At 41.4% G+C, this 22,857-nt stretch overlaps 1 protein-coding gene across 5 annotated transcripts in view; it reads left to right on the top strand.

Moving 5' to 3' along the window:
• The first annotated feature begins 14,717 nt into the window (after window positions 1–14,717).
• RAB3GAP2 (RAB3 GTPase activating non-catalytic protein subunit 2) overlaps window positions 14,718–22,857 on the top strand; it is a 49,058-nt gene continuing 40,918 nt past the window's right edge. For all 5 annotated transcript variants that reach the window (XM_037406027.1, XM_037406025.1, XM_037406028.1 and 2 more), the window contains exon 1: window positions 14,718–14,872. Coding sequence is in view for 2 of the 5 variants with exons in the window: in XM_037406028.1 (XP_037261925.1) it covers window positions 14,764–14,872 (109 nt within the window). In the remaining 3 variants the exon portion in view is untranslated. The remainder of the gene's footprint in view (window positions 14,873–22,857) is intronic.

Raw genomic sequence — 22,857 nt, 5'->3', positions numbered from 1 at the left:
CAGAGGGACGCTGAGGGGCTGGAGCGCGGCCAGAGCCGGGCAGGGGCTGGGGAAGGGGCTGGGGCACAATCCTGTGGGGAGCGGCGGGGGGAGCTGGGGGTGCTCAGCCTGGAGAGGAGGGGGCTCGGGGGGGCTGATGGCTCTCCACAGCTACCTGACACGAGAGGCTGTAGCGAGGCGGGGGTCAGTCTCCTCTCCCAGGTAACAGCCTACAGGACAAGAGGGAACGGCCTCAAGTTGCGCCAGGGGAGGCGTAGGTTGGACATTAGGAAAAATTTCTTCATCCAAAGGGTGGTCAGGCATTGGAACAGGCTGCCCAGGGAGGTGGTGGAGTCACCATCCCTGGAAGTATTTAAAAGATGTGTAGATGTGGCACTTGGGGACATGGCTTAGTAGGGGCTTGGCAGTGCCGGGTTAACAGTTGGCCTCAGGTGATCCTGAAGGTCTTTTCCCATTTTAAATGATTCTGTGATTCTATGGATAGCTGGAACAGCCTCGTACAGAGGTGAAAGAGCACTTCTGGCTCTGTTCCTTCTCAGATTCCAGATGAAAGGTGTTTTTCAGCCTTTGCTTGCAGAAGTTCAGCTTATGCTCCCTGGGTTGAGGGAGCGTGCTTCATCTACTGGTTTACATTGGTACACTGTAGGCTTTTATTCTGCTGGTGGTCTGCAAAACTCAGCGTCTCTCGTTTTAATCTGGTATAATGACTTGACATTTAAGTCACATTCCTCCCGTCTGCAGAAACACAGCCACAGAAAGCTCTCTGTGACAGGCCACTGTTAGCAGGGAAGTGCAAACAGGTTCATTCCCCTAGCTGCCAGCTGTGGTCGACTAGGACAAAGTAGTTAAAAAATGAAACAGTAAAGTTTCAGAGGTCTCCTATAACTGATTATTTCCAGCTACAGCCTGCTCCTAGGGTGACACTTGAGGAAGTTAATTAGTGGGTGTTTTGGCTGTCTGCTCAAATTATATTTCTACATTCAGCTAGGTCAGAGTACCCAAACAATAAAAATATCTTCTGAAAGTCAGAATGGATTGCTCTTTTATCCTCACTGCTGCCATTTTTCAGAAATCACTTGGGCAAATTTTGTAGCTAGGGGTGTAGGTGGACACCTCGGAAGAGAGCAGCCAGGCCAGGACCCACTCCTGTTCCTGAACCAGCGTGCTCCCACGTACTGTAAAAGAAATTGTATGTTCCAGGTTTTCATCCTCCACTTTCTCTGATGCACAACCAAGCCAAAAACACCTCACAGAAAGTTGTGCCAGGGGAAGAATCCTCTCTGTGTCTGCTGCAGCCCCCCAAAGCTCAGATTGCATGCAGAAAGGGGCCCACCAGAGAAAGCTCCTTGATCTGTCACAAGATAATAAAGCATGTTGCTTTCTTTTTTTCTTTATTTAATATTTATTTCTCTTTAGTTAATATCCTCATTCTGTTCATATTGTTCTGAAAGTGAATAACCTGTGCAGTTCTTGTTTTGCATGATACTGTTTCCTTAAAATGCCCACAGGAACCTGCACACACACATTTTTCTGTTGAGATGTCCGCTGGCAAAAAACGTTAAAGGTGTTGCTGTCTACCCTATTCAGATTTAAGGTTTTTCTTTATTTATACAGGAAGCAAGTATCATCAGTGACATTCACATCTGGGCGCAACTACAAAAATCCAAGAGTGTTTGTATCCAGATTGCAGGTTGAAGCTTTTATTTGAGAATGCATCATTGTTCATTCCCCACCTGTGGGCTCGTCTCAGTGAACCAAATTATTCCTGGACAGCCTCAAACTCCACGCTGAGAAACTGGTACAGGGAAACCTTTTACTTTCTGGAGCTACCCTGTTCTTTCAGTTAAAAAAAAAAAAAAAAAAGTCAGCACATTGACATTTTCTCTTCTGCTTTCAGCTGAAACAAATTACTCTTGCTACTAATAGCTGTTTCCACAGTCATGCACTGACTTCTTTAATAAAACTAAATGCATATAAGTAATACAGTTCAGTTGTTGCTGTTACTGACCTTGGTGTAATACCTCTGAGCTGGTGGGGGGTGGGGGGGAAGTGGATTAGGAAAGAAGAGGACTGAAAAGGTACAAGATTGGGAAAAAGGAATGAGTTCTTAAATTACCACAGGTCAGACAGAAATGCTTAAGAGAAAAGTAAGATATTTAATGAAGTTAGAATAAAACTGGTACAGCAGCCTGAGTCTTCTGGATGTTGGCATATTTAACAATATGATCTGTTTAAATAGGCCATCCACAGAAACGAATCTTGGAAATGAAAGGAAGACAACACTAGATTATATTTTGCTAAGCCTAAATGTTATTATCGTCATTCAACAGGAAAGCAGACAATTTTCACTGGACTGGCTGATGTCCACCCCTGTACCATCTTTACCATTAGAAAAACTTCTCACAGCCCTTTTCCCAGCTCACGCTTTCCTTTGGCAGCCCCTTTGTGTTCCCACTCCAACTGCAGGTCTAGGATTTCACTCAACCCAAACCTGAATTGTAACCCTAAAAATAGCCATAATCTCAGGATTATCCTATATGGGCAACCAGCCATTACCCAGGAAAAAGGTTCTTACAACCCAGGTCTCTCCACAGCCCACACTTCCCATTGGGTGCCCATTTCTAGCCCCACTGCAGCTGCAGCTTTCCAGGCTCACTCTTTCTCTCAACCCTAAACCTAAGTTTTATTTAGGCTGAGCCTGTAAAAAAGCCCCCCAGTTATTGTCCAGATGAAAAATTTCTCATGGCACAGTCCTCTCGGCAGCCTATGCTTTTCTCCACTATAATCCCTTGTGTCATGGATTTCTTAAATATCAGAGGTGCAAGAGGAAATCTGTGCAAACCTCTGACTTTCTTCATTTTCCTTATGTATCACAAAACATTTTTATTCAGTATCTTTAATCAGGCTGATGTGTTTAGTCAGGATTTCCAAGAGGAGCAGTCTGAAACTAAGCAGGTGTTGACGGTCTCTTTTTTGGTGTGGATCACTAATTATTTGTATAGTACAAACCTTCTGAATAATTCTTCCAAAGAAATAGCAATACCTGAAGTACAAAATCACAGGAAGAAACAATAACTATATTCAAAATAGACTCACCAGGAAACAGGAGAAAGAAGAAATTACTCCTGAACATGCACATTTCCATGGAAGATTTAACAAAAAATACAGGGGAGCCAATTAAATGCCTTTTTTAGAGTAGTATTTATAGATATCAGAGCTAGGTTTACAGACAATTTCCTTTGGAAAGTGGTGTAGTTAAATGGACGAAAGTTAAATTATAGTTCCTGTACTGGGGAATTGAATCTGCTACAGGATTGTCTCCTAAGTCAGGATATGCAGGTTTGCTGTAACTAATGGTTAAATTACCATAATTGAAAGAGTTGAAAGTTTAAAATCTTCCAGAATGCTAGGCCAGGTTTTTATTTGTTTGCTTTTCCTCCTACTCCCAAGGTCACAGATGTGCAATGAGAGCTGAAGGAGAAGGACATGCAGATATCTTGATAAAGAGAGTAGAAGCACAGTACTGATGAGATATCTGCAAGCTTAAAAAGCAGATATTCAACAGGTTTCAGTGGTTGTGTCAGAATTTTGTAATAGAATTTAGTATGTCTATAAAAATTAAAAAAGCTTTTGAGTCCATCATTACACTTTCTAAAATTCCACTCCTGAATGTTGGAAACATTAGGTGATTTGAAGAAATGCTTGGTAGAAATATTTTTGGCATTAACAGAATGACAAGAGTTTAGATTGCCCTCCTGAAGGTGGTTGTAAAACTGTTCAAATCCGCAAGAAAGCCTGAGCTAAGCAAGACAGTGCATGGAAATATCAACCTGCAAAATGAAAACTTAGAAAATTCATAGCTGACTAGCCCTGGAGGTTGAAATGAGTGCTGGGCAACATTTCTCTGCCATTGCGGATGCCACAAAGCCCTGGCAGAACTAGGTCATGGTGCCCAGAGACCTCAGCGAGGGTATCTGCCGCCCTCTAACAGCCACGCGTCGGAATCACACGGTGGTTTTTACAAGTAAACTAGAAAACACCCGAGCAGATCCTGCCCAGAGCTGCACACCCTCCTGCCTCCTGTCACTCCAGGAGCACGTCCTGCTCCTGGTTCACCATGGCTTTAGTGCATGCTGCTTTTGCCTGCCAGCCATCACTCCTCGGATTTTAAGCAGCCATCAGAAATGTAAAGGGACTATGAGTATATGCATAGCTTGGAGTCTCCCCTCCAACACCATCACACTTTACAACCAAACACGAAGAAACCTTCTAAAGAAGAAAGGGTCTTTTTTGTTGATTATTCTTATTCTTATTATTATTATTATTCCCTCCCTCAGAGGCTGTGCCTTCTGCTCACGTGCAAAGTCTGATTGCTACTGAGTGAATGACAGCTGCAGTTGCATTTAAAAAAAAAAAAAAAATTCTCCCAAACTAAGTTTTAAAGACACGTAATCTTCCTGAACCTGTAAAAAAAGTGTAAAAGCTAAGGAATCGATGTCCATGCTACAGAACTTAGGATATCTTCTCCCTAGACCCACATGCCTGATGTATATAAAGAATTACTGCTGTTTCGGAGATGAGATTGTGCAGAGGTGGCTCTGTTAGCTACTCAGTTTGTTTCCACTTCATGAATGTAATACTCTGACAGACTCTTGATAGGATAACAGCATAAATAAAAATACAGAAAATAAAATTTTCCTCCCGAAACCTATACAAGTACGGTTGCATAAAAAGGGGGTTAGCATCTTTGTAACGATTTGAAATTAGTATAATAGGTATATCCAGACAGGATCGTCTTGAAACATTTGTTTAAAATGTCAATTTAGAAAGTTGTTTATGTAAGTACTGTAATGGAACTCTCTTTCTGCGCAATAAACACACGCTGTTCTGTGCAGACAGTTTGAAAGGGTGAAGAGAAACTCTTTCCCTGCCAACATAATTTCTTTTGAGAATTTATTTTTCATGCTGTTTAGGTCTTCACATCTGAAGGAGAGGTCTAGCTAAAATAATGAAGCTGAATAAGACTGTTATCCAGTAGTTCAGTTCCAGTTTTAGAAACTAAGCAGCTAATGCTAATGGGATTAACTCTTAGCCCACTGGCACACTTGGTGCTTGTGACACTGGCCAATCTAACAAGCCCATGGCACTATGAAGTTAAATAAATTACATAGAGCTTAAAGCTAGCAGCTGCTCTGTCTCCCTTCTTTATCTAGAGGTTGTTTATTTCTCTCAGGAGGCACAAATCATGCAGTTTTCATAGTTCTAGCCAAGGCCTGGACTCCTAACCACTTCATCCAGCCCAGCAATACACAGCTGCTTGCTTTCTGCGTGCAGTACATCATCTCAGAGGCATTTATGGATGTTCCCTTTTCCTTATGTCTTCTAACAATGAGAGACTGACTTTGGTCTCTGTTTCTCTGGAGTTACATACAGAAATTAAAAAAGTTAGTAAAATCTCGCTGAGTCGAACAGAAGACAAGAAGATATAAACTGGTCCTATCTTAACAGACATTAATTCTCCATGATTATAGAAACAAATTGGTTACCTACAGGGATTTAAAAAGCAAATTACTATTTGCTTAGCATTTGAGAAAACATGTTCACAGGTCTTTAAGTACGCCTTAATAAATTGGATTCTGATTTTGATGTGAGTTCCCATCTTGGTTAGGTGGGAAGATGATAGAGACAGCACTTCAACAGAAATGTTATGGCTGCAGCTTTAATCCAGTTTGCAAGTCCAGTCAAACCAACCCCATCCACACTATTTAAAATAATAGTGCCAACCCCGTTTCTGCTCTGGTCATGAATAACCACTGCCATGGATTAAAGAGGACTAGCAAAACTTTTTCCTTTCTAAAATGTCTGTGAGAATCTCTTTGGGTGCTGACTGTAGTTTTGTAACCTTCTGTGCACGTGTGGATAAGCCCCTTGCTACATGGATATTTGTTAGGAAGAAAGATTTTTCTGAGGGTGATAAGAGAAACCAGTTATCTGTTTCCTGCTGATGGGGTGCTTCCTCCACAGGACAAAAAGGAAATAATTTAGAGATCAATGCAGAAACATGAAAGAGAAATTACAGACAACATTGTCTATCTGTGTTCATCTCTAAGATATACTTACCTTAGTTTAGTTTACTTATAATCTCCTCTCTTACATTTTCTTTCATGTTTCTGAATGTGTAAAATAAGAAAATGAATGTGTTAAACAACGAATGGTAGTTTGCAGGCTCCAGTTTTGTGAAACTTTTCAGATACTACCACTACCCTGATCTCAGCTGGAAAGGGCTGTGTGGCTTACAAACAACAAATTTTGTGGTTCTCAAAAAATCACTGAAGAGCACTGCTGAGACTCAGCGCTGAGCTCTTCTGTTCTTAAGCTGTAGATGAAAATCAAACGTAATGCTGGGCTGTAAAGCTTACTCTGGCACAGATGAGGTTGAGATTTATCTCTGTGTATAGGAAAATATGTCTACTGACTGTTGACCAGATATATTTATTTCAGAAAAATCTCAAAACCACACTATATAAATGTATTTGTCCAGGATCTACTTTTTATTCAGTCTCAAACTGCTTAAATCTATGTAGAGAGGAACCTGCAATCACCTGTATTTTCATTTACTGTTCCATTCATGCCATCATCTAAGCTACTGCAGAAAATAACTAGCTTCACCTCTTGCAGATCTTTAACTAGAATCACCTTTTAAGCTGATGGTTGATAGACAGGGAACCCCATTTTTATCTAAATCATAGAAAGCTGCCTCAAGCATGATAAAAGAAGAATTATTTGCATGCAGAGACCTAGGATAATTTCTTATCACTTTGACTGCCCTCCAGGAAAGATGAAAGCAGATGCAAAGAAATTAAGCGTTTTGCCAAAGCTGTGATAAACCAATTGCTGTTAGAAACAAAACCTGCCCTGGCCCTCAAAATTCTTGTCTGGACACATACAAGTAAAGCTAAGACAAACAGTATGTGAAATTAGGGGTACTGAAAACGTGTATAGACAGTGCAGATGCCACTGCCCCATTTTTGCAGCATCCCGATATCCCTTAGAAATGTTGCAGGAATGCCTTCCCCTGCCCTAGAGGGCTTCTCTAGAGAAATACATGGCAGTAAGCTAAAATACCCAAACAAGACCAAAAGAATTCACTACTTGGAATAAGAATTTTTCTCTTGCTTCAGGGAATTATGGTGATACACTGAACCAGCATGATGTGGATGAATGTAGTTTGGTCTGTTCTATAAAAGAGACTCTGCTGACCCATGTCAAGCTGTCTTGCACCCCCAAGTCCTGCCACACCACTGTGGCTTGACAGCTCAGGTCTGCCTCTGGCTTGCACTCCAGTAGCGATTTCATTACAAGGATTTGTGGGTGGCTATTAGCACTCTAGCCAGTTGTTATGTTACATGTTACGTTATTCCTAAAACTTCTACACAAACCCAATATTCTTCACACAAACTTTAAGGAAGCATTTCCCCGACTTCTTATGAATACTTGGATAGAGACTGGTCCTTCTTTTGCCTCCTGGTGATGATCACAGACAGGGGGCCTATGACAGTGTGATTTTTTATTAACTACTCTTCACTATTCAGTATATATTTACTTCCCTCTTTAAAAGGAAACAAAGGACAAAAAAAACCCAACCAAAACTGAACAAAAATCCCATGTAAGTAACCAGTCACAGATCAGAAACATATCAAAGGAAAACTTGAGAACAGACTGTAGATTGAAAATAATTAATCCAAATAATCCTACAAGTGTTCAGAAATCAGGCCATGTTTGCAAAGAGTTTGCAGACTGAACAACTCAGTAAAATGTTCACTGGATAAGATAGCTGCAATGAATGCTTTGACTACTGGAAGGTATCCAGTTAGATCGACTACAAAGGCTCAATTTCTCAGCCCTTCAGCCAGATTTATCAGCCCTAAATCCCCCAGTTGGCACTCAACTCATCCTCTAGATGGTAAATTTGCTTTGCTGACATTCAGGTTTTCTCTCATTAAGGATCATGAAGACTAAGCATCCGTTCTCCTCTATGTTTATCTCTCTTCTTGATATTTCTCTCAGATCTGTGACACCAAAGTCTCACTGTAATGAATAAAGACATTGAAAAGATGAACTTCAAATACAGAGAATGTTGGGGTTTTTTGCTTGATTGATAGCATGTCAGCAAAGTAGGAATGATACAGCATCTATGGATATGTCAGCTGCATTCTTAACAATACTGAAACCAAAAAAGTCCCTAACTTTTAAGCATCTCTCCAGACAGTTCTAGCTTACACGCTGAAAACCCATATATATAAAATATTCTACTGAGACAACCAATTATTTAAAAAAAATGTACTTCAGAGATATGGATTGTGTAGGAAATCCATCTTGTTGGACTCCGTTGCTGAATAAGCCTATGAGATTTAACTATCTTGCTTGATGTAAAACTCAAAGTAGTATCTGAAAGTTGACTGAAGAGATATCTCTGAAGTAAGATCTCTTAAATTCTGTTGCTGTTATTTAAGAGCAGGAGAAAAATAGAACAAATGATTGACTGATACCCACTACGAGCAAAGCTGTGTTGCTGAAAAGCAATCACCTTACTTATTTCTCTCTGCTTTTGTTTTCAGTATTCTGAACACCAGAAACCTGTGTTAAACTTGCTCAGATTTCACTCACATATTAATTGTAAGAATTCTTGGCCTGTACATTTTCCAGTCTAAATATTCAATATTTGAATTCTCATTCATACTGATTTGTCATAGCTAGACCAAAAATTCAGTGGGGTACACGTATGCTCCATGACTGGGGGTGGTGTAACTGGTAAAATCACGATCGTAGTACAGGGTTTTTTTGGCAATGTTCTTCAATATTTGCTACTTTTTTTTCTAAGACTGTTTCAGCCTGTGAAATTATGTGCTGAAATATTCATGAAAAGTGAACACAGATGGGAATAAGTACTATTGCAGTGAATTAATGACAAAACATTAATACGCTCAGAAAAACTTGCATATTTTTCCTTGGCTTTTATACCTCTAGAACAATGATGTAAGAAATCAAGCCCAATAGCCAATGTGCTTTTTCATGGAACACTACACTCCGGATTCTGAGGTCAGGGAACTCAGTCAGTACAAAAGAATGAGAATTGGCCATGCTTAGTTAGCACTGAATGTCCTTATTGAAAGAAAAAAAATAATATGGGCTATGCATGAATGCAGTAGTGACATTGTTAGGGTTACAAAAAATATATGGTGAGTCCCCAGTCACTGCGCAGTCACCCAAGGCTGCTGCAGGCTTGATGTCATGCAAGCCAGGGTGGCACAAAGAGTCAGTGGTGGTAACAATTCCCCAGGACAGAAAACTGAACTATTAAATTCCCTCACTTTTTCTTTCCATATTATTTGTCTCCTATTAGAGGTGTCTGTGAGGCTGTGTTTAAATCAGGACCAGCGAGAGGCGGAGGTGGAAGGTTCTGTGGCAGCACCTTTTGTCCACTTGTTTGTGTTATGATAATGTCCTTGAAGATCCTAGATTTGGAGCTTTGCTGTGTCAGGTGATGCATAACTATAGAGACAGCGCTTGCCCTGAAGAACACCTAATTCTCTATTTATTCCTTCTGCTTGGCAACACACATCATTCCCTCTGTGCCTTCAAAACCCCTTTCTGCTTGGACACCTTTTGTTCTCCAGTGCAAATCACAGCTGCTTTTTCTTTTCCTTCTTGCTCCTGCCTGCTCTTCAGCTGTATCTTGTCTTCCTCAAAACTAATTTAGTTAATTCTTCATTTTAAAACCAGGCTGTGGTGCCTGGTCCACAGTTGCTTAGCAACAGCTGCCCTCCGCATGCAGGGATAACAGGCAAGCAGGGATGCCAGTGTGTGAGTCTGGCCCAGGAAGGTGAGAAATAAAGGAGCAAGACAGATTGCCTCCCTCTAGGCTTTGAGGTTGCACATTGTACTGCTACACGCTGGCAGAGATGTCGCAGGGGCAGGGTTTGCTTTCATTTCCAGAACTGGTTTTTCAAATAAAAAATACTGTCTCAGCGCAGGACAGGAATCAAGTGCACATGACAAAGTGCAAATTTTGGATGCATATATAGAAATCTAAAATATTCTATTATTAAGCATTAGGCATGGATTACAGTTAATCAAATCCCAACACTTACAACTTCACATAAGCCCGAAGTATACCAGGGAGGAATGTGATAACTTTATTACACAGAAATTAGAGGACTAAGTGTTTCAATGTCCAACTAGGAGGCCTGGCATTTCCAAGGTGGGTATGTAGGATTTATGGTACAGATCTCTTCTGTCCCAAGACTTGCCTTCCAAAAATGCAGAGGAAACTGTGCGAAGAAAACTTTCCTCCACTGTCTACAGGTATTTGTAGGTGGTAATATGCCTTGGCTCTCTGTTAAAATAGTGTTTAAACCACTTCTTTAGGTGAAAATCAATAAATGCAAAAGGGAAGATCCTTGAGTGAGCAACATCAATCACAAACAATCAATGATGAAAAGAGATCCAGATTCTCTTAAAAAAATTACCACCTAAAAAATAAAAACCTGGAATATGAATTTGGGATTCAGATTATCTACAGTTTGGGTGAAAATATTCTTACAATTGAAGGCCGCGATAGTAAACACATGTCTCCAGAAAGATTTGTGAATAAAATTTCAAGAGTAGTCGAGATACTAGTCTTCGTGCCTTCCACATTATCTTAAGTTGCAAAGGATGAATCTGGGGCAAGGCACAGCCAGACTTTTTTTAAGCCTTACAGGCTGTTGTAGAGAAGTTTCAGCTGGAGCTGCCTGCAGTGGCCCACCTAAGTGTAGAGAGGGAAAAAGGCTGCTTAAATCCAGGCTTAACCCAACTCAGGATGATCAGACAAGATGTACTGTCTGCTCCTCCATCTTCACTTCTATCCTGCCTTTGCTGTGAATCAGAACATCTAGTCTAGGGACAAAATGGAAATAATTTCTTCAGTATGTTGTTTTCCCTCCACAAACTCAGGTCTAGAATACACTTTTTCTACATGCAAGAAATGTAATATATAGGAAAAGAGAAATATGAAGTGCATCTTTCCATTCTCTGTTCTTCAAAGACGTTTACTCAATTTCATAAACTATCTGTAACAGCAGTAATGAATCTTCAGGCTTCTAGCCTTGTACCAGTTCTGCCTGGTGCCTGTGTGGGAGCTCGGGACAAAGAATTCAATGCCTTGTCCACTGGATAGACAGAAAGGTATGTTACAGATCTCTCAAGGCAAATAATTTTGTGACACACAGCTCTTTTTATATCTTTATATTTTTATATAAAACTGAATTTAGAAATATATATAAAGATATAAACATGAAAATTGATGTTCAGAGGTGACAAACCACTGTAATTTATATTGAAGCTTTGGCAATCACGGATATTTGGCATATGTGAGACAGACATCACATACTCAGGCATCTAAGGATGAAGTTCTATGCTTAGCTGTGATTACACAGCAGTGAAAGCGTGGTGCAAACACAAACGTTTGACTGAGATCCTCCATATTCTCTCTGTTCTCTGCATTTTATTGAATGCTTATTAATTCTTACTCCCTCCCCATGAGCGCTAACTGCATTACTTGGAAGCCATTTATGCATGTATTTCATAAGGTGATTGTTTGTATCAAGTTGACATTATGGTATAGAAGTGTCTGCTATAACTATAACTAAATTGCTGGTTTCATTTTTGGTTATTATCAAAGACCAAAGGCAGGACTCTACATATGATAGTATAATCACATTCATCCATGCTAACTAGCATGAAACAATCGGTAGAAATCATCACTGATGATGAAGAAAGCAAGAGTTTTACCCACAGTACTCCACAGATCTGTGGATTAACCCTGAGTGAATCACCAAATATTTCATTACCTTCATTTCCCCGAATGAAATTCCCTAACATCCATAATTATGTGTTTTTGTAAACAGCATTAAGGTCTCCAAATAACAGGACCTATGTAAATGTGAAGCATTGTTGTTACTGTAAATGTATTGTGAATTTTGGGTATTAATACTTTATCTGAACGGCTTCAAGAACTTTGCTTAATATTTACGACAGAGATTTTTCAAAGTTGTTTTTTTTCTATAACTTCCCATATAATTTAATATTTAAAAAAGAGTAACTATAGAAGAAGGTATAACAAACAAACAAAAGGCAATTCAGTAACCAAAGCGGTAATGTGAGTTCATCAGGGATAATCCCTGTCTTGAAATATTTGTCTTGAAACCTGATTTTGGGTGGGATGGAGTTTATTTTCTTCCTAGTAGCTGGTATAGTGCTGTGTTTTGGATCTAGTGTGAGAATAATGGCGATAACACACTGATGTTTTTAGTTGTTGCCATGTAGCGTTATACTAAATCAAGGACTTTTCAGTTTCTCAGGCCTTGTCAGAGAGAAGGCTGGGGGGCAGAAGAAGCTGGCAGGGGACGCAGCCAGGACAGCTGACCCAAACTGGGCAGAGGGATATTCCCTATCATAAAATGTCATTCTCAGTATATAAATTGGGGGAAATGACTGTCCTGGGACTGGCTGGGCGTCGGTCAGCAGGTTATGAGCAATTGGGTTGTGCATCACTCATTCATCCCCCTCCCTTGAACTTTATTTCTCTCTTTTTGTTATCTCCCTTTCCATTACAATTGTTATTAGGAGTATAATATTTTACTGTATTTCAATTATTAATGTGTTCTTATCTCAACCCACGGGTTTTACCTTTTTCTGTTTGACCTGTCCATCCCACTCAGGGAGGGGAGAGTGAGTGAGTGGCTGAATGGCACTTAGTTGCTGGCTGGAGTCAAACCACAAGGAATATTAACTCATTTGCTGAATTATCCATTACCTTATTTTATGCATTAATTGGTTTCTTGGCAGTTTTGTAACTTCTTTGTGTACAGCAAATCAGGCAGGGATGTGACGGTGTCTTACAGTGTTCACTGTTCCCTAAATAAGGAAATTTTTGTACGTGCCAAAAGTATCACTAAAGAATGACAAACCAGGTTGTCAATTTTTTGCATACTCTTTATTTATTCACTTGACATTACTAGTGACTGTGCATGTTACAGATCTAAAATGTCATCATTTCCCCCCCATAGGCTTTACATGTTTAATTAGAGCATCTTCAAAGTCATTAGCCATTCCTCAACAGTGCTTTCAACCTTTCCCACACTGTGACCTTATTTTCAAAGAACCTCCTTCCCATTGGCACACAGCAAGCATGTAATTTTATGCCCGTTCAGAAAATCAGGATTCAACAACTCTATTGAATAGGCACAGGATTATTCATCTGCTTAAATTCAAATCTAACCTGCATATTGCCTGAGGAGCCACAGATTTTAAACGTAAAAACAAAATGTCCCTGCTGTTCCTAAGGGCAAAACTGCTAATAGGTCCCAATTACTGCAACAAAATAGAACAGCTGAAGACATTTAGAAGTTGTCAGGGTAAGTTAAAGGCAGTTCTTTCAAAATCTGGTAAGAGATTTTCTGGAGTTTATAGCCTGTTACAGTCTGTGCCTTCACGACAGTCCAACTAGATTTGTTGGGAATAAAAACTCTCTTAGTAAAAATGCATTCAGTTTTAGAAGGTGTTTAAAGACCACCCAAAAACCCCAGACCACAACCCAAAATTTCAGAATGACTTGCTCAATCATTTCTGCTTTTAACTACTAAAGACACACACATACATTGTTATCTACCAAATAAGACGTGCGAAAACAAGCAACCATATTTTACACTAAAACAAAAAGCCCTGTAATAGGATCCATTAAAAACAATTGTAAACACCTGTGGACTGGGCAATTTCTATTTCTTCAGGGCCCAGAAAACATCCCCTGGTGTTCTCATGCATGTTTTTTTTTCTTCTCCTTGCCCTAGGGGAGATTTTTTAGGCTGTGGATCAGCTGTCAACACTATACCGATACCGCTCTACAGCAAATCTCGGTCATCACAATCACTTCCGCCACTCAGATGCCTCAGTTTCCACAGAAGGAACAGAAATTGGTCGACATTAAACCAAAACAAAAGCTCTCTATTCAGGCTGAAAGACGGCCTGTCCTCACTACCTGTTAAAGGTGTACCCTAGTCATCCGGGTGACATAGGCCATTAGGGCCCTGCTGGTTTATCGTTAGGCCTGGATGATCAAATTGTGTCAGCACCTCACAGCACCCTCCTTCAGAGCCGGGCCGGCTGGGAAGCTCTCGTGTCTCCCCTGCCAAGCACGCAGTCGCTGGCATCAGTGCCAGTTACTGCCGCTGGCTGCATAGGGAGCTGGCCCTGAGCAGCCCACACAGCACTCGGTGGCTGCTCTTCCTCCCGCCCCTGCCAAGCCCGGGCGGGCCCAGCCGCTCCCCGGTGACGGAAGCAGAGCTGCCCCCGAGGCCGCCATACCCCTCAGGAACGGCGGCGGGAAGCAGCGCCCGCCACCGCCGATCCCGCCTTTGGCAACGGCGAGCAAGCCACGTCGCTGCCCGGCGGGGAGGAACGCGATGCCCGCCCCGCGGCTGCCGCCACCTCCGACCCGGGTCGCTCCTCCCCGGGCCGCGGCAGCCGGCCCCGGGCGAGTGCCTAAGGGACCACGCCGCCCCCGCGGCCACCAGCCGGGAGCCCGGCAGCTCCCGCGGGGGGGGGACAACGAGGGGGGTGGGGGGTGCCTCCCCGCGCCGCGCATGCGCCCTGCGCAGGGCTGCGCGGCGCCGGCCGTGAGGGAAGTGGGCGACCGCTTCCGGGTCGTGCGGCGGCGGCAGCACCATGTCGTGCACCCTCGTCCCCTTCGGCCACTTCCAGGACCTGGAGGCGGCTCGCGACTTCCTGTGCCCTCAGCGCCGCCCGGGCAGCGCCGCGGCCGGCAAGGAGAGCGGTGAGTCCGCCCCTGCGGAGCGGGGCAGCCGGGGGCCCGGCGGGGCCCGGCCCGTGTGGGGGCGGCGGTGGCGGGGCTGCTCCCCGCGGCCCCCTCGGGCCTCCGTGCGGCGGGAGCCTCGCCCCCCCCTCCCCCCGCGCACGGCCGCCGGGGCCTGGCCCCACGGTGCGTGCGCCCCTGCCCGCTGGCCGCAGCGGGGCTGCCTGGCGGCGGGGCCGGGGTGCCGGCTGGGCTCTGGGCTCGCTCCTCCCCGCTTTCCCCGCCGTCCCTGGCCGCCCGGGGCTGTGCCAGTGGCCGGTACCCGCCGGTCGCTCGGCGTCGTTGCTGTGGCAAAGGGTGGGTGTCCTGCTGCAGCTGCTCCAGCTTCGCCTACAAGTTCAGACTTTCCTGCTGTCCGGAATTTCAGGTGTCCGGCCGTTCTCAGCTGTCAGTCCTTATGCTGTAGTGTGTAGGTGAAGCTCTTTGACCACAGACCCAGCGTGCCACAAACTTCGAGGTGAAAGTTTGGAGTTTTCTTGCTTCAGTTGTCTGAAAATGTTCTAGTAAAGTTAACAAACCGTACACATGCAGGATTACCTAATAATGCAAAATGTGCTTAAAGCATACGAAAGCTTTAGCTTGGCACTTAAGAGACAGTCTTACAGCAACTACAGTGTAAAGTTGTGGAGCAGATCTCTGTTGTGTAAGGCAGCGCTGTGTTCTCAACAGAGAAGAAGGACCAACAGATCCATGCTCAGGTCACACTATACAGGCAAATGAAGCACTGCCCGGTGTGTTAGTGCCGTGCCACGTTAACTGTAGTTGGCTAATGTTTTGGCTTTCTGGCAACAGCATGGAAGGGAAGGTTTGAAGAGGTTAGTGAGGATGTTTGTAAAGTCCTCTCAACTGTAAACAAGAGCTATGAGAGAAAACAGCAAGGTGCTTATTTAAAAAACTTAAAAGATTTTGGGGGAATTAAAAGAGAGGGAGATCATAGGATGGTTTGTGGTGGAAGGGGCGTTGACAGTCCATCTAGTCCAACCCCCCTGCCATGGGCAGGGACATCTTTTAACCAGATCTGGTTACTCAAAGCTATGTCCAGTGTGGCATTGAATGCTTTCAATGATGTGACATCTCTAACTTCACTGGGCAACTTGTTCCAGTGTCTCACCGTCTTCATTATAAAAAATGTCTTACTAATATCCAATCTAAATCTACACTCTTTTGTTTTAAACTGTTGGCCCTTGTCCTGTCACTACAGGTCCAGGTAAAAAAAAATGATGCAATAGTTGTGAAAAAGTTTTAAAAGTACACTGTATGGTCAGCTAGTTAACTTTACCACTGAAACTTCTGTATGCATGGTGTTGTACTTCCTTTTTGTGTTTAAGATTGAATGTAATTTACTTTATGGTTGAAATCACTTGGAAGAAAATACTTCTGTGAGGATTTTATACAGCCAGCCTACATTGTGCAAAACTTTGGTAGAAAATGGTTATGTGCTGCTACTGGTGACTTCAATAATTAAAGCTCTGAAAAGTGCATACAGATTCCGTATGGCTGTTCTTTTTGTATTGTCTGTATCTAAAGAAGGGATTCTGGAACCAGTAGTGTCCTGTTAGTGCCTCTTGAATACTGAAGATAAATGCAAAATACTGTAATGTATTTGTGTCTCCAAAAAATTTCTTGCTGAAAGAAATTAAAGTATTTCTCTTGTATTTGGTGGTACATGTGAGAGAAGTTTGTGCAAAATAACTTTTGATTACTTCTGGAGTGGATTTGTCAAATGGCAGCTGTAAAGAGAGAAAATATTTATTATGTTGTAAAACTATAAAAATGATAGAAGCAAAGAGGGTGCATGTACTAAAATGTGCTGTTCTTCCATTTTAATGGGTTGGTTGTATTCTGGGCTATTTTTATATTTGCTTATGTAGTCAACAAGGCAGAGTGTTCTAATCAAGTGTTTTTCAAAATATTTCTCATAGTCTTTGAAATCTTTTGGATATGTGCCTGTATATATATATATATATATATATATTTTATACCACAGCTGTTTTCACAGTTCAGGATAAATGAGCATAAAAGTAAGCATGTGAGAGTTCCCAAAGTAACTTTTATGTAAGATTATAGATCAGTCATTTTTAAGCAGAATTCCTTAGTGCATTCATCTTTGACAGGGAGAAAACACTTCCACAGCTTGCAGAAGTTGAAATAAGTAAGTTGTGGAGGTATCCTAAGTCAGAGAAAACTGAGTTTGGGTATGCAGAACAGGAGATTCTTTTCCCCTTAGGCTTGTTCCTTCAAGTCTGCTTTGCTGCTGCTGTGTGGCATAACCAACTGAACGGTTCAGCTGCAGCCTTGTTTTGAACTGTGGTTGAGATGAGGTGATACAGATCTTGTGTTACTGCTAGTTTCTTGGCCTTGCGTCCACAGTTACTGCTCTGGTTGGAAATACTTCATTCAGTTTTTCATTCTCTCTTCCCTTTTTTTTTTTTTTTTTTTTTTGCCTACATACTAATCCATTCCTTTTTCTTTGTAAGCAACTGACTTGTTGCATGGCAGTCCATAATTACTGCCCTTTCTTTTTGATGTGTACCTTGACTTTTACATTGATCACATGGAAGAACTTTTTGCTGTAAGTAAAGTGTAAGTGACGAAGTGTGAGAACATAAACCAAATCTCTGCTTCTAATGTTGTGCACCAAGGAAAGAAAAAAATTCTGTCCAATCAAGTTTTTGTTTTTGTTTTTTTCTAGTGTACACACATGAAAAAATCCATCTTATTTGCAAAATGTGATAAAACTTCATAAGTGTAACAGAACTTTACCACTAAGAAATTAATGGATATTTAACTGAAAAGAGCAGAAAATTGACCAAAAAAGAGACATAACATTTTCTATAATCTTTATAATTTGAGAAATTTAACTACAATTTAATTAAAGTGATGATGTCTCTGTTCTTCCATTAGAGTCTGAGCTTGAACTGTGTGTTTTAAACCATTTGATAGGCTTGATGACAGCAATTCAGTGGCATAGCCAGGTAGGACTGCTCCTAGCTAAACTTTGGGGGCGTTAAGATGAAATAAAGAAATTGGTACTTTCCTGGTGTGTGGATATTTTTAGGTCTCAAGTGTGCTTATGTCCCATTACCTAAATGAAATTAATAAGAAAAAAAAAACCCCAAAACCAAACTTGCCCTTGGGAGTTCCCAGGCAATGTCACCTGCATCTGTGATGTGAGCTGGTCACTTTAGGGTGGTGTGTGGCACAACACAACTTTGAGATGCTGCTGCTTATTAGGGGGGAAGAAAAAGTTTTCCCCCCTGATTTGGGGGGTTGCCCAGAGCTATGAGTTGTCACTTTGCTGCTTCTTTTTACAGTAGGAACAATGACTTAAGCCTGGCACAGAAACTCTTCTCCAAAATCCAGCCCTGTTAACACTGACAGTGTCCTAAAAAGTGCTCTTGAGCCTAGTTCCTCTAAACCAACATATTTGGAGTTGTGCTTGCACGCTTTGCTTTATCTGGATCAACTAATTAAGTTCAGAAATACAGAAAGCCAAGCTTTTCATTTCAGAATTGCAAACAAGGTTACAAATACATTACAAAATCAAATTCTAGACGGCATTTAGCAGTAGGGTTGTTCTTAACTGTTTCTGTATCCCCCTTACTGAATTTGGTGTGTTCCCATTCTGACAAGCTCTTTTGTGTTGCGTTTTTAATCAGAGTCTCCCTTTCCAGATTGCATTATATACATTTAAGATTCCTTTCAGTTTTCATATAAAATGTCATAAAAATACACTCTCTATCTGAATTGTGTTATACCTGTAATTGTTAATACATTCTGAGTAGTGGGGAAGAATATATGACATGCTCTCAACACACAACAGAATGGTGTCAGAGTACTTTGTCCAAATTACCTTTGCACCTGAGTCTTTTGCTGCTTTAAGCGCCTCCTTTACTGGGTAGACTTCCTTCTTTCTTGCTATAACTTAAGCTGTCACTTGGACCTGAAAGAAAGCTGGAATACGTATGTTTTATATGTAATCGGTTTCATTTCTTCCCTGTGCTATATAGCATCACAAAGCCCCCCTGCCATGGTACCTCAAACTTTGGTTTTGGAGCTGTTAACAACTGTAAGCCATGGGAATTTGCAGCATTACTTGAAAGAATCTTTGTAGTACCTGGGTTACTTTTAATTTGATCATCCTTTATTCTGTTGACAATAATTGTGACCATCTAAAGGAAGAGAAATTGCTCAAGTGGTTCTTTTTCAGATTTGTGAGGTAACTTAGTTTGTAATTATTCCCCCCCACTCCCTTATGGATGTCTGAAGTGATGAGAGAGAACAAGTGTAATACTAGTCTCAAAAGGGGCTTCCTAGTAATGCTGGCAAAATAACCGAATATATTTGTCAGTCCCCATGTTGGAGGAGCTTTGGTAATAGATGGCCTATGATTACTGAAGAGCAAGAAGATGCAAACTATTTCTGGAATTCCTTGGCCTGCAGAGAAAAGAAACTGCTTCTATTTCTTCACTAGTTATGCAATCCAATGGTATCAGAATTGCAGTCAATATACGTGGAAAAAAATCTGAAACTCTTGCACTTCAGTAATAATGCAAGAAGTTATTGCATATTAACTTTATACATTCTTGAAGCATGGATGGGAAACAAGCTGGAAGATCATAAACCTGACAAACAACACAAGTGCCATAACTCTGAATGTCACCCCCTCTCCCTGCCCCCTTCTGTCCCACAGATTTTATTGCTGGGCAGGACATCATATTCCCTTTGGTCAGCTGGGGTCAGATGTCCCCACTCTGCCCTCTCCCAACTTCTTGCATACTCGCAGCCCACTTGCTGCAGGGCAGTGTGAGAAACAGAAAAGGCCTTGACACTCTGTAAGCACTGCTCAGCAACAGCTAAAGCATCAGTGTGCTTGTGTGGCGTGCTTGTGTCATCAAAAATCCAGAACATAGCACCATACCAGCTACTATGAGGAGAATTAACCCTATCCCAGCCAAAACCAGTACATTAGGATATGAAACCAAACTATGCATAGCTTGGTTTTATTTATCTTTTTTATACATACAAGGAGTGTAAATATTAGCTTTTTGGCTGAAGTAACTTGATGTTTATGGCAAATAATCTGAAACATGCTGAGGACAGATTGGTGTGAAGATAAACTTGCCTGTTGTAAAACTATATAACAATGTAGGTAGGAATAGTTTGACCTTTGTTGCTTTGGGGGTCCAGTTTTCAACATGTGCTCTTCTGCCTGGGCAAATACAAGCTTTTCTGGGCAGGCCCGTGCCAAGCATGTCCTGTGGTAGGTAACCTGCTGCGTAGAGCTGGAACGTAGACCTGAGGGCAGGAGGGAAAGGCTTCTGCTGTGTGCCCCAGGTCATCATGCTGCTCTGGGAGGGAGGGCAGTGGCAGTTCTCTGCACTCAGAGTTATATTCTACCATTTGGGGAAGAAGTCTTAGACTGAGTAAAAACATCATTCATATTGAATTTGACCTGTTAAATGCCTATTAGACCTCATTGGTCTAGGTTTGTTGCTAGTGTTTCTCCTCTGTTGTCTTTAAAACAAAACTTGCTTATCATTAGATATTGTTCTTTTGTGTATGAAGTTTGATAAATATGCTTGAAATGAATTCTGTTATACATTAACACCAGTGGTGCACACGTGCAGCATTTAAAGCAGCTGTAAAGTTTCGGGTGTGCTGCTGATGGCATTTTAATGCTGTATGCTTCAAATTATAGAGTGAAGTGGTTCTTATAGATGCAGTAGATGAACTTGTGTTTTTGCAGTCTCCCCAGTAAAGCAAAATCTGGAATGTTGCTGCTGCTTTATCGAAGTAGGGAGAACTATTTACTGGACATCTGCTAGTGAGAGATGGAGGTGAATGGAAATGTAGATTTGCACAGGAAAGCTTGACTGTCCCAACAAAGGACTGGAAAAAGTGAAGAAGCTGCAAGTCAAGAACTTTTTAGGGCTTGTTTAGGTATTGGTTACTAGATAACGTATGTGTTCTACAGTTGTTAGTTCTGATCTGTAATGTTACTAAAGGAAATGATGGGGTATTTCTTAAAATCTTCATTGTAAACAGAACTTCAATCCTGTGTCATGTCTCAGTTGAACAACCTTATCAGGTGCCGGTGCGTGGGAAAGCATCTGCAAACTGACAGCTTCTGTGGCACATTTTGTAATTAATTGGCACGGGTGAATAACTGTTTTGAGTTCAAGTATGACAGGTGTATCCATCTGTTGCTTCTCTGTCCATTGTTTCAGAGGTTGGTTGTCCATTGTTTAATACCTTGCTTCACTAGCCCTTGCATAGGTGAAATGTCTGAATAATATGGATGAGGAAACATTAATTTTAATTTCTTTTTTAGAAGAGGATTAATGTATGGAAGAAAGGAATGCGTGCAGGGTTTTGAGGAAGACGTGATTAGTGCATGCAGCAGCTGTCTATGCAATGTAGAGGATGGATCTGAAGGAGCAAGCTTGTAAACCCTTGTAAGCATGAGGAGGTGCTGGCTTTGCAGAGCAGGTCACAGTTCTGGAAGATCTCTGCAGCTTCATGAGTGGGGTGGTGCCTCACCATTACCTCATTTTTCCATCCTTTTTGATTTTTCTAGCTTCATCTGAGGAATATGACAACTATGAAAATGTAGCCATTTGCAAAGAGGCAGCAGGAGTCCTCACAGTTGAAGTTTTGTGGTGGGTGTTCAGACTCAGAATTGAAGTGGCCGAGGTTTCTTGGAAAGGTCGGTCTTTTCTGTGCTGTAGGGAAGGCATTGGCCTTACCTGTGTTTCTTGAATATCCTTATGTTTCTCTCTGGACGGTGGCACGCTGACAAATTTCTTTCCTCCGTGAGTTTTATAGGAAGGAGACTTTGTTGCCTTTTGAGATAATAAAATGCAAACAGAAGTAGCATTTTGTTAGCTATCTTAAATTAAGCATTGAAATTAAGTTACTGTTTTCTTCTTGTGGTTTATATTCAACAGTATTTGCCATAATTTTCCTCTATATATTTGTACACTGGACAATTCCCAAGCCCAAACACAAGATGAGACCGTGACCCTTGGAAGCTTGTTGCTTGTATAGTTGTGCCTGAAATAACTGTGCAGTCAGATCATATTGATGATGACACAGTGACCCTGGCTGACTCACACATTTTATAGATGGTATAAACCTTTCAGTTTTAATAAAGGTTATTCATGGAGTAGGCGCTTCTGTCTTCTACAGTCTTGTGAAATACCTTCTCAACAACATTGGAGAAAAGTTTCTTTCTTAAGCTAAAATATTTTTTTAAAGTTTTTTTTTCTTTATTATCCATACAAAAGGTGAAAGATAGAATACAGATTTCTGTTTTGTTTTACTGGATTCTGCCTTTGGTGGTAAAGGAACCAGAGTTTTTAGAATAAATAAAATGGGAGTGTTGTTGATAGAAACGTTCTTGTCATACTGTTTGGCCATCCAAAATGGCAAAATCTTCCTTGCTTAAAACTAAATTTAAGCTAACTTGACACATGGCATTTAAACTTCTGAAGGTCAAAGTAGCCATGACATCAGTTATTGAAAAACTTGAAAGAAATTCTTGAAAAGTCTTGAAGTCTTATTGATATTACTGCTTCAGATTTCCTGCTAGTGCCTCTAGATGGAAGTTGGTGCTTGGCTTTTCTACTGAACTACATGACTTATTCAGCGATAGTGGCTTTGAGAATTGTACATCTACTGCTAAATGCCAGTGCAAGATTACCCTTTGCGTAGGCTTTTAAATTCATATCAAATTCTGTATTTTAGGTGAAAGAATTTCAGATGTTTTCTGTATAAAATGAATACATTTTCTCTTGTAAGACAACTGAGAAACAGACCTGTCCTTATCAGTCTCCATCTTCTCAGGTGTTCGAGGTATCTTGTAAGCTTGTGGTTTGACTGAGGTTTCTGAATGACGTAATTGAAATAGATCAGTTTCTTGTTATTTTTCCTCTGTGTTGTCC

Source organism: Falco rusticolus, chromosome 12 (genome assembly GCF_015220075.1).
Source record: "Falco rusticolus isolate bFalRus1 chromosome 12, bFalRus1.pri, whole genome shotgun sequence".
NCBI lineage: Eukaryota > Metazoa > Chordata > Aves > Falconiformes > Falconidae > Falco > Falco rusticolus.
This window is presented reverse-complemented; position numbering and strand designations above follow the sequence as displayed.